Source organism: Grampus griseus (genome assembly GCF_964374135.1).
Source record: "Grampus griseus genome assembly, chromosome: 4".
Classification (NCBI taxonomy): Eukaryota; Metazoa; Chordata; class Mammalia; order Artiodactyla; family Delphinidae; genus Grampus; species Grampus griseus.
The window spans coordinates 50193673-50207426 of NC_138997.1; the positions used below are offsets into that span (position 1 = coordinate 50193673).

At 38.8% G+C, this 13754-nt stretch overlaps 1 protein-coding gene across 5 annotated transcripts in view; it reads right to left on the bottom strand.

Annotated features, from left to right (window-relative positions):
• Positions 1-1229: 1229 nt before the first annotated feature.
• The window catches only part of RUFY3 (RUN and FYVE domain containing 3), an 84192-nt gene continuing 71667 nt past the window's right edge, over positions 1230-13754 (bottom strand). For 3 of the 5 annotated variants that reach the window (XM_082653809.1, XM_082653808.1, XM_082653810.1), the window contains 6 exons: positions 10970-11089; positions 9781-9880; positions 7874-7938; positions 5341-5368; positions 4510-4578; positions 1230-2667 (listed from right to left, as the gene is read on the bottom strand). In XM_082653809.1, coding sequence (XP_082509935.1) covers positions 2524-2667; positions 4510-4578; positions 5341-5368; positions 7874-7938; positions 9781-9880; positions 10970-11089 — 526 coding nt within the window. In that variant the 3' untranslated portion in view covers positions 1230-2523. Of the gene's footprint in view, positions 2668-4509; positions 4579-5340; positions 5369-7873; positions 7939-9780; positions 9881-10969; positions 11090-12530; positions 13589-13754 lie in introns of those variants that run through there. The other 2 variants (XM_082653811.1, XM_082653812.1) reach the window with 1 other exon arrangement.

Consider the following 13754-nt stretch of genomic DNA (forward strand, 5'->3'; position numbering starts at 1 on the left):
CCTGTTTTCATTTCTGGGTATATACCCAGAAGTGGAATTGCTGTATTAATGGAACTTTTAATTTCTTTATGAACCAACCACGATACTGTTTTCCACAGTGGCTGTAACACTTTACATTGCCACCAACAGTGCACAGGAGTTCCAGTTTCTCCACAAGTTTTTAATTTTGATGAAGCCCAACCTATATTTTCTTATGTTGCCTGTGCTTTTGGTGTCTTATCCAAGAAATTGCTACCAAATCCAATATCATGAGTCTTTCTCTTCTCTATGTTTTCTTCTGAGTTTTATAGTTCTAGCCCTTATGTTCAGATCTTTGATCCATTTCGAGTTAATTTTGTATATGATGTAAAGGTCCCTTTTAATATTTTTGGCATGTGGATATCCAGTTTTTCCAACATCAGTTTTGAAAATACTTTCCTTTCCTCATTGAATAGTCTTGGCACCCTTGTCAAAAATAATTTGACCATATATGTGGGGGTTTATGTCTATGCTCTCTATTCGATTGGTCACTATGTCTGTCTTTATGCCAGTACCATACTGTTTTGATCACTGTAGCTTTGTAGTAAGTTTTGAAATCAGGAAGTGTGAGAGACATTCAATTTTGTTCTTTTTCAAGATTGTTTTGGCTATTTAGGCATCCCTTGAGGTTCTACAGGAATGCTTCTATTTCTGCCAAAAATATTGGGATTTTTGATAGAGATTACATTGAATCTGTAGATGGTTTTGGGTAGTATTGGCAATGTTTTGTAGTTTTTGGTGTACAAGTCTTTTACCTGTGTGGTTAAGTTTATTCCTAAGTATGTTATTCTTGGTGATGCTAAATGGTGGAAAGCACAATTTTCAAGGAAGAAAGGCCTAACATTAAGTCGAGGTATTCATGACTTGGTCCCCTTGCTTTTGTGGGCAGCTGCACTAATAACAGATCTTTGGAGCTTTGTTTTATTAAAAAAAACAAAAACGAAATGCTATATAGCTTATGTGCATTTCAAAATCAAATCTCAAGTGGTTAATTACTTATTCCTCCTTACATTCCATGTGGCCTCTTTTCAATTTAATTCAAAATTAATTATAAAATAACTTTTGCTAACTCAGGATAATTCCCCACATTATCTGTAGCACTTAGAACAGTGCTGGCACATATATGTGGTAAAAAAATAAGGAGAATGAAGAATCACAAGAAATAAATATTATTTAAAGGGAAAAAAAGGACAACAAACGAGGCTAGAATTATTAGATTTTATTTTTCCCTAGTACTCTTAAAACTCAGCTTCACCAAGTAACAGGTCAGACCTCTGGAATAACAACTCTTTTTCTGGGCTGTAACCCTTTTCAGGAGACAGAATTTATCAAATATCATAGTTCCAGGATGTTTCCACCCCATAATTCTAAGCCACTTACAGAATCATATCTTCTTAGGTCTTAACTGGAATCAAACAATCTAGACACATGTAACATAATCAAAAGAGCATAAACCATTTCTTTTCCTTCCCCTGCTGAATACACTTCCCTCTTTTTCCCCAAAGGGTTTGTTACTAAGAGATGTTGAAGTATCTTACTTTCCAAGAAACCTGCCTACCAGTTCTGAATCTGAGCCTGGAATAAGGGATCTCTTAATTCACAGAAGAATTTAATAAATATTCTAAGCTAATTATTCTCAGCCAAGACAAATTAAATTTGTTTTACTTTACACCCGACATAGCTTTGCTTCAATACTTCCTACTTGCAAAAGTCAAACCCTATCTTTAAAACCCCTTATAATTTCCATGACTGAGAGGAAAGAGGGAGTGGGGAAGGCGGGCTTGTTGTGTAGTAGGGGATTCTGAAAAGGGCAGATACTTAGTTTTGAAGTCACTAAGTGGAAAAACAGCAAAGGTTCTTCCTCCTTATTCCGATAATGAAAACACATGTAGGCCAGAACTAGAAAATTCTGGTCCTAAAACTATAATATATTATAATAGTTTTAAGTACATTCAAAATTTATATTACTCTTTAATTTATTTTCCCTGAGTTTGGGTTCACAGTTTGGTAGAGATACTTTAAAGAAGAGGTAGTTAGTGGGGGTAAAGAAGAAATAATGTTTGTGTCTAGCAGCATCTGGGAAAATATGTAACATCTGTCATTTCAATCTCAGTTAACAATTCTCTATTCCTCTTGAATCTGAGAATGTAACAGAGGGATGATCGTTTTCCTTTTTATTCTTATCCGCCAAGGACCCTCTCTCCTATAACATCCACCCCAGTAGTAGTATCACTATTCATAAAAATGAACAGCCCTTCCAAATGCTCCAAAGTGGGGTTGTTTAGATTTAGCAGAGAGAGGCTCAACTGAGTAACTTTTATTCATACAGTCATTAGAGAAAATGAGCAAAATTCCAGTACTGCCAACCACTGCCTTTTCTCCCTGGACCTGGTTTATTTAAATCATTCCTGTCAATTCTTGAGTTGATTCTAAAGTCTGGGCTCTAGGGGATCCTGACATCTAACACAGGTAGGGACATTTTGGTCCAGATCTCAGACTCCAGTCTTACAATGGGCTGCTGGAATATTGTTTCATCAGATGCTCATGACAGGGATTGCAAACTCGCTCAGGCTTGATACTTGAAGGAAGAGGCAGTTCGTTTGTTGAGCAGGCATTACAGAAGGTTCCTCTGCAGTTCTTACACACGTTCTACAAGGAGAGGGGGAGATCAAGTGGGTAACAGAAGAGCAGGGCATAAGGATGCAAGGGATATAAGAGGCCAAATATGATAGATGCTCAATGTCTAATAAAATACTGGCTGAACGTGTGCTGTGTGCCACACAGTATCTAACTAAACAATCTGTCTACAAAGAAGCATACAGTCTAGTTCTTAGATTTAAATGAAGAGAAGCATTTCCACAGAATGCAAATGAACAGATACAATAATTATTTATCTTTATAATATATACTTTCATTTATATTCACCTTTAGGTGGGCTAATTCTAAAATTAGTTTGCAATTACCCAAGCATACTTCAAATAAGGCAGGCAGTGACCTAGCCATGGGTAGGGTTGGGTAACTGACATAAGATTAAAAACTTTGCTGAGCATGAACTGAAAGTATAATTTCTAATACACTGATGTGCTCAGTGCTTTCCTGTGATGCTCTACAAGCACATCCTTTGGGGTTATCACTGCAGCAGGAGCACAGCTTCCTGCATCCTTTTTATTGGGAAGTTAGTCTCTTTATTAAGCATTTTGAGTCTTTAGTGGCCAAACTGTGGGACAGCATGTGGGTCATTATGGCAGTGCCACTGGTAAAGCTGTGATAGGTTGGTGCACACATAGCTCCAAGGGTCCCTATTTAAAGGCTGTGAAGAATGATTTCCCCCCTAAATAATGCTACTTTTCCCCAAACAATTCATCTTCTTGAGGGTGCAGCAGAGCTGGGGGGGGTCATTTTTATTTGAAAGCCTGGGAGGAATCTTCCTCTGACATATTGCAGTTAGTTTGCATGGCTTAGAAAAGAAAAGCCAGAATTAGATTAGCAGCTTCTTCTGTTTGGGAACACATTTCTCTAATTACAACTTCCAATTCCATAAAGGCAGTTTATCTTTATCTGCTTCTGCTAATTTAAGACTAGGTCATGCTACAGTTTTGCTTGTTAAAATTTAGCAGGATCGCAAATGGTGGCACGCAGGTTGTAACCCAGAATTTGGGCACGTTTCCTTCTCTTCTAAGCACTTGTTTCTGACATTCATTTGTCCATAACATTTCTTGAGCATTTACTATGAACTGGGTACCATATTAGGTGCTGGGGGATCCTACTGTGAACAAGGCACAGCTATGGCTGTCAAAGACACTTAACTTTTCCTGCATGCTTCCTTCACCCTGCTGACTCTAGGATAACAAGCTGGGTAGGGGTTTAGGCAGAGACCCTTGAGGATCCAAGGGGAGAACAAGTGATTTGGTGGAGAAAGAGCTCATTTCCCTCTCAGAGGCTATTTCCCCAAATAATTCAAAGAACCCAACCCCCCACCCCGCCCCAACCTATCTTCTCTGTACTAAGCAGGATGGAGTACTGGAAGGTGTATAGACTTTGGAGCCAGAGTCAGGTTGCATCTGGGCTTTCAGTAACTGGGATAATGCACTTGACACCTCTGAGCCCAAGGTTCTTTATATAATGATGGCACAAGGGACACAAGCTTAACAAGAACAAGGACTTGGGACTCGGTCTACATTTTGTTCATTACTCTTTCTCCGGCACATGGAATAGTACATTCCGCATAGCAGGCACTCAATAAATATTTACTTACAAATTTATGTTTGTTTTAAATTACTTATATAGTTAATTGGTATTTAATATTTTAATGGGGACTTACTAACATGACTTAATAGGACTGAAAAAAAATAGGTACACACTAAATGCTTGCTCCTTTTGCTTTTCTCCCCACTCTCTGCACTCTATACAGCGAAGTCCCTATCGTGAGAAGCAGCTGGTGGTGCAGTGGGTGTCCCTGTGAAGAACCTGTTCATTTCTCGCCACTGTTACCTTTGTTAGACTGCAGTCTTCCTGGCACAGCTGACACATCTGTGGCTTTTCGGAGGGCAGCGGCTGATCCTAAACCACACAGTGAGCCGGTTAGTTTCCCTTAGCCCCGGAAAGACCAGTATTTTCAGAATATGCATTTTTTAGTTACAAAATTAACATAATCACACTACAGGCTATCTGGAAACTAGAACAAATTACATACAGTCTCACCACCTTATATACAACTCTGATAATCCTATCATTATCCTTGGTGCTCTTTTAATTTTTATAATGAAGTAACGTGATTTTATCTATATAAAGAAAATTCACGTATATAAATGTAAAAAGCTAAAAAAAGGAAGCCCCATCCCTCTTGTCTTATTCTATCACCAAGAATGGAGGGAGTAGGCATCATTATATCCTAATAGATGACAGCAGTGACTCAGACATAGTAGCATTTATCAGTTTTCTCATGGAGTTGTCATCTACCACTATATTTGTAAATGTTTGGTTATTTCTAAGTGATCAATAAGTATTTTTTCTCTTCATTTTATATAAGGGAAGACTAACGGAAAGGGAGGTACACTGAGCTCTCAGGTCCCTTGGTATGTCAAAGAGAATCTCAGATAGGAAGTTAAGAGCTGCTGTTTACTTAGTAAATTGCTCCAAACTGTACTACTTCCTGTGAGCGTTTCAGCCAAATGCATGTTTGTTCAGGATATTATTAAAAGGATGGGAAGCAGAGGCCTGTATGCATTCATCTACCTCCCTTGCTGCCTCGTGTACAGCTAGGCATGGTCCAGCCAACTATTTAATTTATACAAGGTGTTTTAGGACAGGAGACTCAGTTACCTGTTCATTCACAGGGTGAGACGGCAGCCTACAATGGGAAAGTACAAACAGTAACTAATAGCAACATATTTCCTTTTTAATCATTTCAGAAGCACACAAAAAGCAATACCATGGTTCTTTTATGTTGCTGAGACCAAAGTAATTATTAATGTTGACCTCCAAAGAGAGGAAATTTTGGTTGTTAAATCTATTACTAGAATATGATCCTACATTATGCTAGTAGCTTCCTGTTTAAAAATAGATTGGAGTTACATTTTGTTTCCTTTTTACTACCAAGAAAATAGTGGTTATGTTTCCCAACCTGTAAAACGTCAATGGCCAAGGCCATACTTTTAATAGCTTTTTTCCTATCCAATATTATGGAAACCTACCCATTATCATATGTCACGTATTAGTCCCTTCTCCCACGTACCCATTCAGATTGAAATATTGCTTCATGATACCAGCTGAGCTAACCCCGATCTTCCCAACTTGGAACAGAACTTATACAAGAGGAGAAGCAAAGCCTCCTCCTCAGCAAAGCCTCAGCTCTGGGAAAAACAGACCACAGATCTACAATGGTTCCAGTTCTCTTTGGTTGAGTGGCAGTGTGACCATCAGTGTTACCAGGTTTTCAGCTGTTCCTTGGACCACAATCCCAGGAAACCTCGGTATGTTTTAGGATTGCAGTTCTGGCCAGGATAGGCCCTGGCAGCAGCTATTATATAGTGCAGAGACAAAGGGCTTAAAAACAGAAGACATGATAAGGAGAGGCAACTTGGGCCTCTCTGTGGGCCTCAATTTTCTCACCTGTAAGGTAGGAATGGATGATTAAACTTTTGTAAGGAGATAATGAATGTGACACACTTTTTAAGCTGCAGAGCACAATACAAATATAAGGTAGTACACTTGTCCCTCCCTATCATCAGGTTCCGCATCTGTGGTTGGTTAAATCCCCAGATGAGCAACCCACAGATACAGAGAGCCCATTATATCCATTGTACTAGGCCATTTTATGTAAGGGGCTTGAGCATCCATGGATTTTGGTATCTGAAGGGGCTCCTGGAACCCTGGATACCGAGGGACAACTGTATCGTCTTATATTCGCAGGGCCTAAAATCAGAACCTGGCATGTAAGACCCTCTTGAATGTAAATGACTTGACTTTAGTCTGGAACGTGGCTGACTCTGAAAGGCCCTTTTGAGCCCTGGTTAATTTTGTGGTCTAATTCCTTCCCATGGCCCATGCTGATCTATAATGTTAGATGGACTGTAGTTTAATAAGGCTGGTCCTAGATCAGACCATGTTCTTTGGGAGTAAACTTAAAGGTACTGGAATCATTCTGGCCTTGGAGGTGAGGAAGAGCAGTTTAGGCTAAGTACCTGCAAAATCAGCCTACTGTTGGACTGTGTGATTTATCTTCCCCAGCAGCTAGTTTTGCTCCAGATGACACCCTATCTCATTCTTAAGGCATTAAAGGCTGGACAGGTACAGCTGCCAAAAATGTATACTGTATAGGTCTCTCAAAATCCCTCTATGGTATCTTTCCTTGATAATAATCTATTTTTGTTGTTGTCATTAATAATAGACTTTAAATTTTAGAGCAGTGTTACGTTCACAGCAAAGCTGAGCAGAAAGGACACAGATTTCTCATATATTCTGTTGGACCTCCCACCCTCCAGCCATTATCAACGTTCCACACCCGAGTGGTACCTGATGTTACAGTCATTGAACCTAAACTGACACATCATAAGTCATAGTTTACCTTAGGGTTCACTCTTGGTGGTGTACATTCTGTGGGTTTGGACAAATGTATAATGACATGTATCTATCATTATAGTGTCATACAGAGTATTCTCACTGCCCTACAAAATCCGATTCATCCATCCACATCCTCTAAGCCCTGGCAATCACTATCTCCATGGTTTTGCCTTTTCCAGAATGTCACATAGTTGGACCTTCTTCATTTAATACAGTGGCAGTATGTAATGTTTTGTTGTTAAAATAATTGTTAAGTCAACTTCCTTGGAACGATCCCATGTCTTCGTTGCGGGAAAATGAGATGAAGAGTTAAGAAAAAGGAATAAAGCAAAACTGTTTTTCTCCTTAAGACAAAAAAAGTGAGGGAAATTAGAGTATTTATTTGAAACATAGCTGCCTTTCACTTAGTACTTAGGTGGAAACAAGTCATGCCCAAGTACATTTAAGAACCTAGGAAATCCTATGGTTTGTGCTTCATTTACTTGTCCTACTGATCCAGTAAAGATTAGATTAGACATAATCCTTTAAGTGATAGTTTGGGGATTAACCAGGGAAGAATCAGAGGACAGCTTGATCACCTTTCTTTCTTTCTTTCTTCTGGAATGGACTAAATGAGTTTGGTTTAACATCTGGCTTGTTATTTATTCACTCCCCCTTCAAAATGTCTTTCTGAAATATTAATATTACAAGTCAGTGTCTGGTCTGTGTCATTGCCAGTGTATATCAAAAGCTCCCTTTTTCCCACCACCCCAAAATAGCTTTATATCCTAGTTAATACTTCATTAATAAACACCTGTGGCTTTCTTCCAGGGGCTTTTTTAGTTTAACATTTTCCTCTTCAATTTTGTGCTTCTCATCCTGCCAAAAGAAAACAGCCCAATTTATTAATTATTCAGACCGCTAAACAATGATGATGCTGCAGACATTTTCTTCTATATTGTCTTAGCTTGGGTATAAAGCTAAGCAGCTTTTTTTTTTTTTTTTTGCGATACGCGGGCCTCTCACTGTCGTGGCCTCTCCCGTTGCAGAGCACAGGCTCCGGACGCGCAGGATCAGCGGCCATGGCTCACGGGCCCAGCCGCTCCGCGGCATGTGGGATCTTCCCGGACCGGGTCACGAACCCGTGTCCCCTGCATCGGCAGGCGGACTCTCAACCACTGCGCCACCAGGGAAGCCCTTTTTTTTTTTTTTAATTAGGGAAGGAGTTTAACTTTGGAGATATTTTCCATCATTCTTTGTTCCAAATAGTTTCTTAACAAATGATTCTGATAGGGTTTGCAACAAATGATTTTCAGAGTAGATATTTTCTTTAATGCTTGAGACTCAAATGAAATTCAGAATGTATCGTATTTACTTACAAAGTGGCTTCAAGGTATCAGTTACTTCTTAGGAAAAAAAAAAAGAAACAAAAACACACACACACACAAACCCCCAGCTGAGCTCTGGACAGCTAGTGAAACCGAGCATGGCCATGTCCAGCAGACTGTGTAATCCTCTAGACGCTCGGTCAAGTATTTGCCTCAGTATCATGACAACTTCTATAGCCTATACAACTCGAGGGGTTTTCTACTCTGAAGGACCAATGGAAAATTCCAAACTGCATTTCTACCAATGCTGCTAAGCCCTGCCTGGGCAGTTTTGGGGGGACAGATTCTTCCTGTGGCACAAACACTGCTGTCTGCCTTGAACTCCTTGCCCATCAGCCTCTAAAAGGAGCATGTACGTTCTCAGACCACTCCTGGAAAGGCTCGCACTGCACGGCGATTCAAGATTGAGAAATCTAAGGCCTCACTGGAAAAACAGGATAAGACAGGCCAAGATTTTAAGTAAATCTCTGTAAGCCCTTATACGTAGATTTTATGTTCACTAAACTAAGATAATAAAGACAGCCTGCTACAGAGAGAATGGTTCTTTGCACATGTTACATTAGAGGTGTAATAAATTTCCGTTCACCACTTTTCTACTCTCCAGCAAATTAGCAGCTCACTCTCTAGAAATTTTAAAAAGCTTATAAATTTGTCCTGCTTTGTTATATATAATATTTACAAAGAAGGTATTTTTTTCCCTGTATTTGACAGAAAAAGTATTTCACGCTTTCCTGATTTTATTATTTGAAGAGAGTGGCTCGGTTTCCTGGGTCCCAGAGATGATCGTAATCCAATGTTAGATCTCTCACCACTACAGGTTGCTGGAGGTCTCTTTCCTAACACTGTTCTGTAGAAGCTTCTACTCCTGCTCTTTAAACCACTCTATATTACCTTCCTTTCCCCGTGCCTAATTCCCTTTTTTTCTAATTTTCCCAAGAGAAGTACCTTGAGTATACTAAAATTGAAATCTTCATGACTTGAAAAAGGTGTACAGAAGCGAATCCATATTTAAGACAATTCTGTTAAAGGGCAATTCAGGGTTGGGGAGGGATGACTATACCATATTATTAAAAAGATACTAAACAAACTGAAAGGAATAAGATGGTCACTGGGAATTATGGTCATTAATCCCCTTTTCCAAATGAATTCAAGTTAGAGTGTCCCAGGGGCAGACTCAGAATCAAGCCTCCATGTGTTTACTCCAGCTCTCGCCTGCCACCTACGTACTCAAGGCCATAGCAATTAAGCATGTGTTCCATAAGAGAAAACTGTCCGGCCCATCAAGGTAGCCTCTAAAAATTAAGTAAATAAACATGGGAATAACAAATATTACCGTTTTGGGTTCTGGCTTCTGGGAACCCTTTCCTGGGATGCTCCTGTTGTTTTGTAACCTTCTTTCTCTTTCCTGTTTTAGTTCTAACTCAAGCTGGTTCCTGGGATAGGTGGGAGAGAAAAACGATGAAAATTTGGATTTCTGTACGCCTATCTTCTAAAGAATGCCAAACCCTTTTCTTAGAGTTCAGTAATTAAATTTTAATACTTGATTAATAAAAAGTATACCAGATATATATGGACAACCAGGTTTTAAAGTACTAAAATACAATACAATCAAACCAGTAACACTGAAATACATTCAACGTGTTTAATCTTCCTTGGATGATTAAGAATGCACTTTCAGATCTCCCAGTGCCTGAGGGTCACGGCTCCGAATAGCAACATTTAATACTAACTCTTAATGAAAAGTTGTGGTCAACTGAATGACAACTAGTAAGATTTACTATAATTGAAAGACAGTATTTCTAAATTTTCAGCAAGATACAGTATGAAAGCACTAACTCTGTAGTCCCATTACATATGAATTAGCTGCTCTCTCTTCACAGTTACGTAGTTAATCCCCAGTTACACCCTCAACCACTAGTATCCTTAGTAACTGTGTGCTTTTATATCCAACAGCAAAGTTCTATTTGTTTGAAGTCAGTGCCTTAGGTAGAGAGTTGAGTCTCATTTGAGAGACGGTATGGAAGAATGGTTAAGGGCTTGGAGTCAGAGAAATTGGCTTTTAAATTAGTGTTGCTACCTATTAGCTTAACTGTGTGAATTTGGACAATTTAACCCCACTGAGCCTCAATTTCCTCTGAAGGTGGGGGTAATAAGATCACCTACAAATAGGGTCGATGGGAAGATGTTAGGAGAGAATGCATATGAAGTTCTTAGTAAAGTATTTGGCACACAGTAAGAATTTAGGAAATCCTGTTATTAGTGTTGTGTTGGCTATTAATTCTCTTACTCCATCCTATTTACCTGGGATCTTGGGTTCTAATTTCCTAATTCTTTGATGGCAAAAGATGTTGACGAGATTTGGGGAATGCTTATGTATGTGAAGCTTTCTGAATTCTAATTCTGGAGAAAGGACATGGCAGGACAAAACAGACATGGCTTGATCAGGAGACCGCCCCTCTCTTGCTGTCTGGCCTTAGTACTTCCCATGACCACCCTGGCCGCTAAAGCCACCCGTTCTTCACCGCTGCCTGGTGAGTTCCTCCACTTCCAGCTGCAGACTGTTGATCTTGTCTCCGAAGTCCTGCTTGAAGAGCCGGTTGTCCAATTCAGCAGACTGGCGGCCTCGCTCAGCCTGGCGCAATCTGGATGTGAGCCATATGAACTTGTGATAAAAAACACAAGCCATGGTGGGGAGGAAGACCAAGTTCAAAACACAAAATAAAACAACCCAAGGGCATGAAGAGACAGAGAGAGGAAAATAAACTTTGTAGGACGTGGGAAGAAATTATGGGGGGAGAAAAGATGGAGAAGAAACAAATTCTTTAAAAAAAGCAAGATGAAGGTGAACCAGGCAGAGGAATAGTTGATTTTCCATTTTTTTTTATTCTAGTACTACAGTTTACAGCCATTAGATGATAAACAATAAAACATCACTTTTTAGAAAATCCATATCCAAAGCCAACCTCAAGTACATAGTAATTAAAGTTAAATCCACTTTTTTGTTTTTATTTCCTAATAGGTTTGGTACTTTATATTTCTGTTTTATACTCACTGGAACTTGCAAATGGGCAACTACCTTCTTATATGTGGAACTAGAACATTTTCCTGGTCCCTTCCCTAAACCACAAATTATATTAAATCACTGGACACTATACATCAACCTTTACCCAGGCTTCGGGTTTTTAACATAATGAAAAGCCTTTGGCTATCTCTTTCCTTTTCCATTTCTACCAACTGGTGTGTGACTAAGTGGACAAACAATTCAGCACTGGGCCTGCATAAGATTCCTGACCATATTCTCTGGAAGATTGTGAATGTTTTCTTCCAAATATCCTATAACTTTGCACCTATAAAGAAGCATGTTCTAAGGTGAAATATCTCGGGCTCTCTGTAATAGAATTTGGGAGCATGCTACTATGCTACTATGTATAGTCTTTAAAATGTTTTATTTTGGTGTTTGAGCACTCCTTCCAAATGCTCATAGAAAAGGCACCTCATCACCACAAAAGGTTGATGAAGGTAAGAAGAGGTGCAAAATTATAAGAGATAAACTAAGTTCAAAAGTACAGGCTCTTCCATGAAGTTGGTCATATTTTCTTTGACTTGACCTTGGTTCAAGTCTGCAAGGACCTATAAAAACACACAAGAAATCTATCTTACTCTCTTAATTCTGTTTTTTTCCAAGAAGACAGTAAAGAATTTCAAGAGCTGGGAGCAAAGTTATCTTTGTCCCCACTTAAGCAGCTGAAATGCTGCAAATCTACTAGAATGAGAAAAAACAGAAAAACAAAAATTCTCCCAAGACTTTTTGAAGGAATAAAGGCTTATGTAACTAACACCTGTTCCCCCAAATCAAAAGTCATTTTTAAAAAAAATCAAAGTATTTATAGGATTATTACAATGTAATGCCTAGGAATGGTCAGATCTGTGGTCACTTAGAAAAAGAAGCCCTGCTGATTATTGTTTATGAATACCTACTGGGAACCTTTATTTTTAGACTAAATAATAATAATGAATATGTTTATCATTTGTCTATTTCCTACTCTGAAATGGTTTTCTAATAGATTGTTATTCTCCTAGAAACTTAAGCAAATTCCCATCTGAACAAAAAGTAACAGAAACTCTTAAGTAAACGTTGCCAGCAAGGAACAAGAGGCAGGAAACCATCACTCATGTCTGTGCCTTGTTGTCTTTACTCCGAAAGGAAAAGCAGGATAGATGTGAAAAACGTGTAGCGTATTTTTTTTTTAATAGAAGAGATGTGCTTTTATTAAAATTGTTCTCTCTGAGCTACCTAAATAGGAAGTGGAATTGCAGGAAAATGGCAGAGGTAGAAGATGACAAATATTAGGAGGGTTTTCCCAAGCTTCCACATTATGTTATCATAAGTTACCTAATCACTAACTTTATCTCTATGACTTTAAAGAAATGTAAGGATGCTGTTCCCCGCCCTCACCCCACTGCCCCCCACCAAAGTCACTAAGGCAAAATAGTTGCAAGCAATCTTGGTTACTGAGAGTAGAACTGTAGTGGAATACTAAGTACTTATCCTTGGCTTGGGGATTAAACCTAGATGACAAAAGTGAAAAGGGGTCATGGCCTAAGAGACACAGAACTACTTTAGAAGAGTCCAAGACCATGTGGCAGTCACCTCTAGTTCATTACATCGCAACGGCAGAACAGGCTCAATGACACAGACATCGCACCTAGAAACTGGTATTGTTGGGGACTGGACTGTAAAGGTATCAGTCATATATGTACAGAGCTTCAATTCCCTAGGATGTTTTTTAATGGTGTGTTTATTTATTGGTCAACTCAAGTAATTTCTCAAAGTTTATTTGGTATTTAATTGAGAACTTATACTCAATTTTCTAACTCTGGGGAGAAAATAAAGAAGAAGAAAACACAGCCTATATATATCAAACGTTTTTTTTTTAAAAGTCCAGCAAATTCAATGTTTGGTGACATTTTATATAGAATCAGAGCATAAATGCAATAACTTTCAGACTTCTTCCTTTTACAATTAAGCTGTGGTATCCAACTTGCGAGGTGACCAGCTGTAAAATGCCTAATGATGTTTTGGGATCAGTTTATTTGCTGCACTATTTAAGGTCTTTGCCTGTTTCACCAAATCCTTCTCACTATATTAATACAATACAAATAAAAATGGGAATGAAAGGGGAATGAGAAAATGAATAAATAGGAAAGACAAAAATAGCAAGAGAACAAGTCAGCTTAATAATACTTGAAGAGGTAAGTCATTATTTTAGTTCTGTCTGCTTTAAATGCCAAGCCAAAAATCCACTG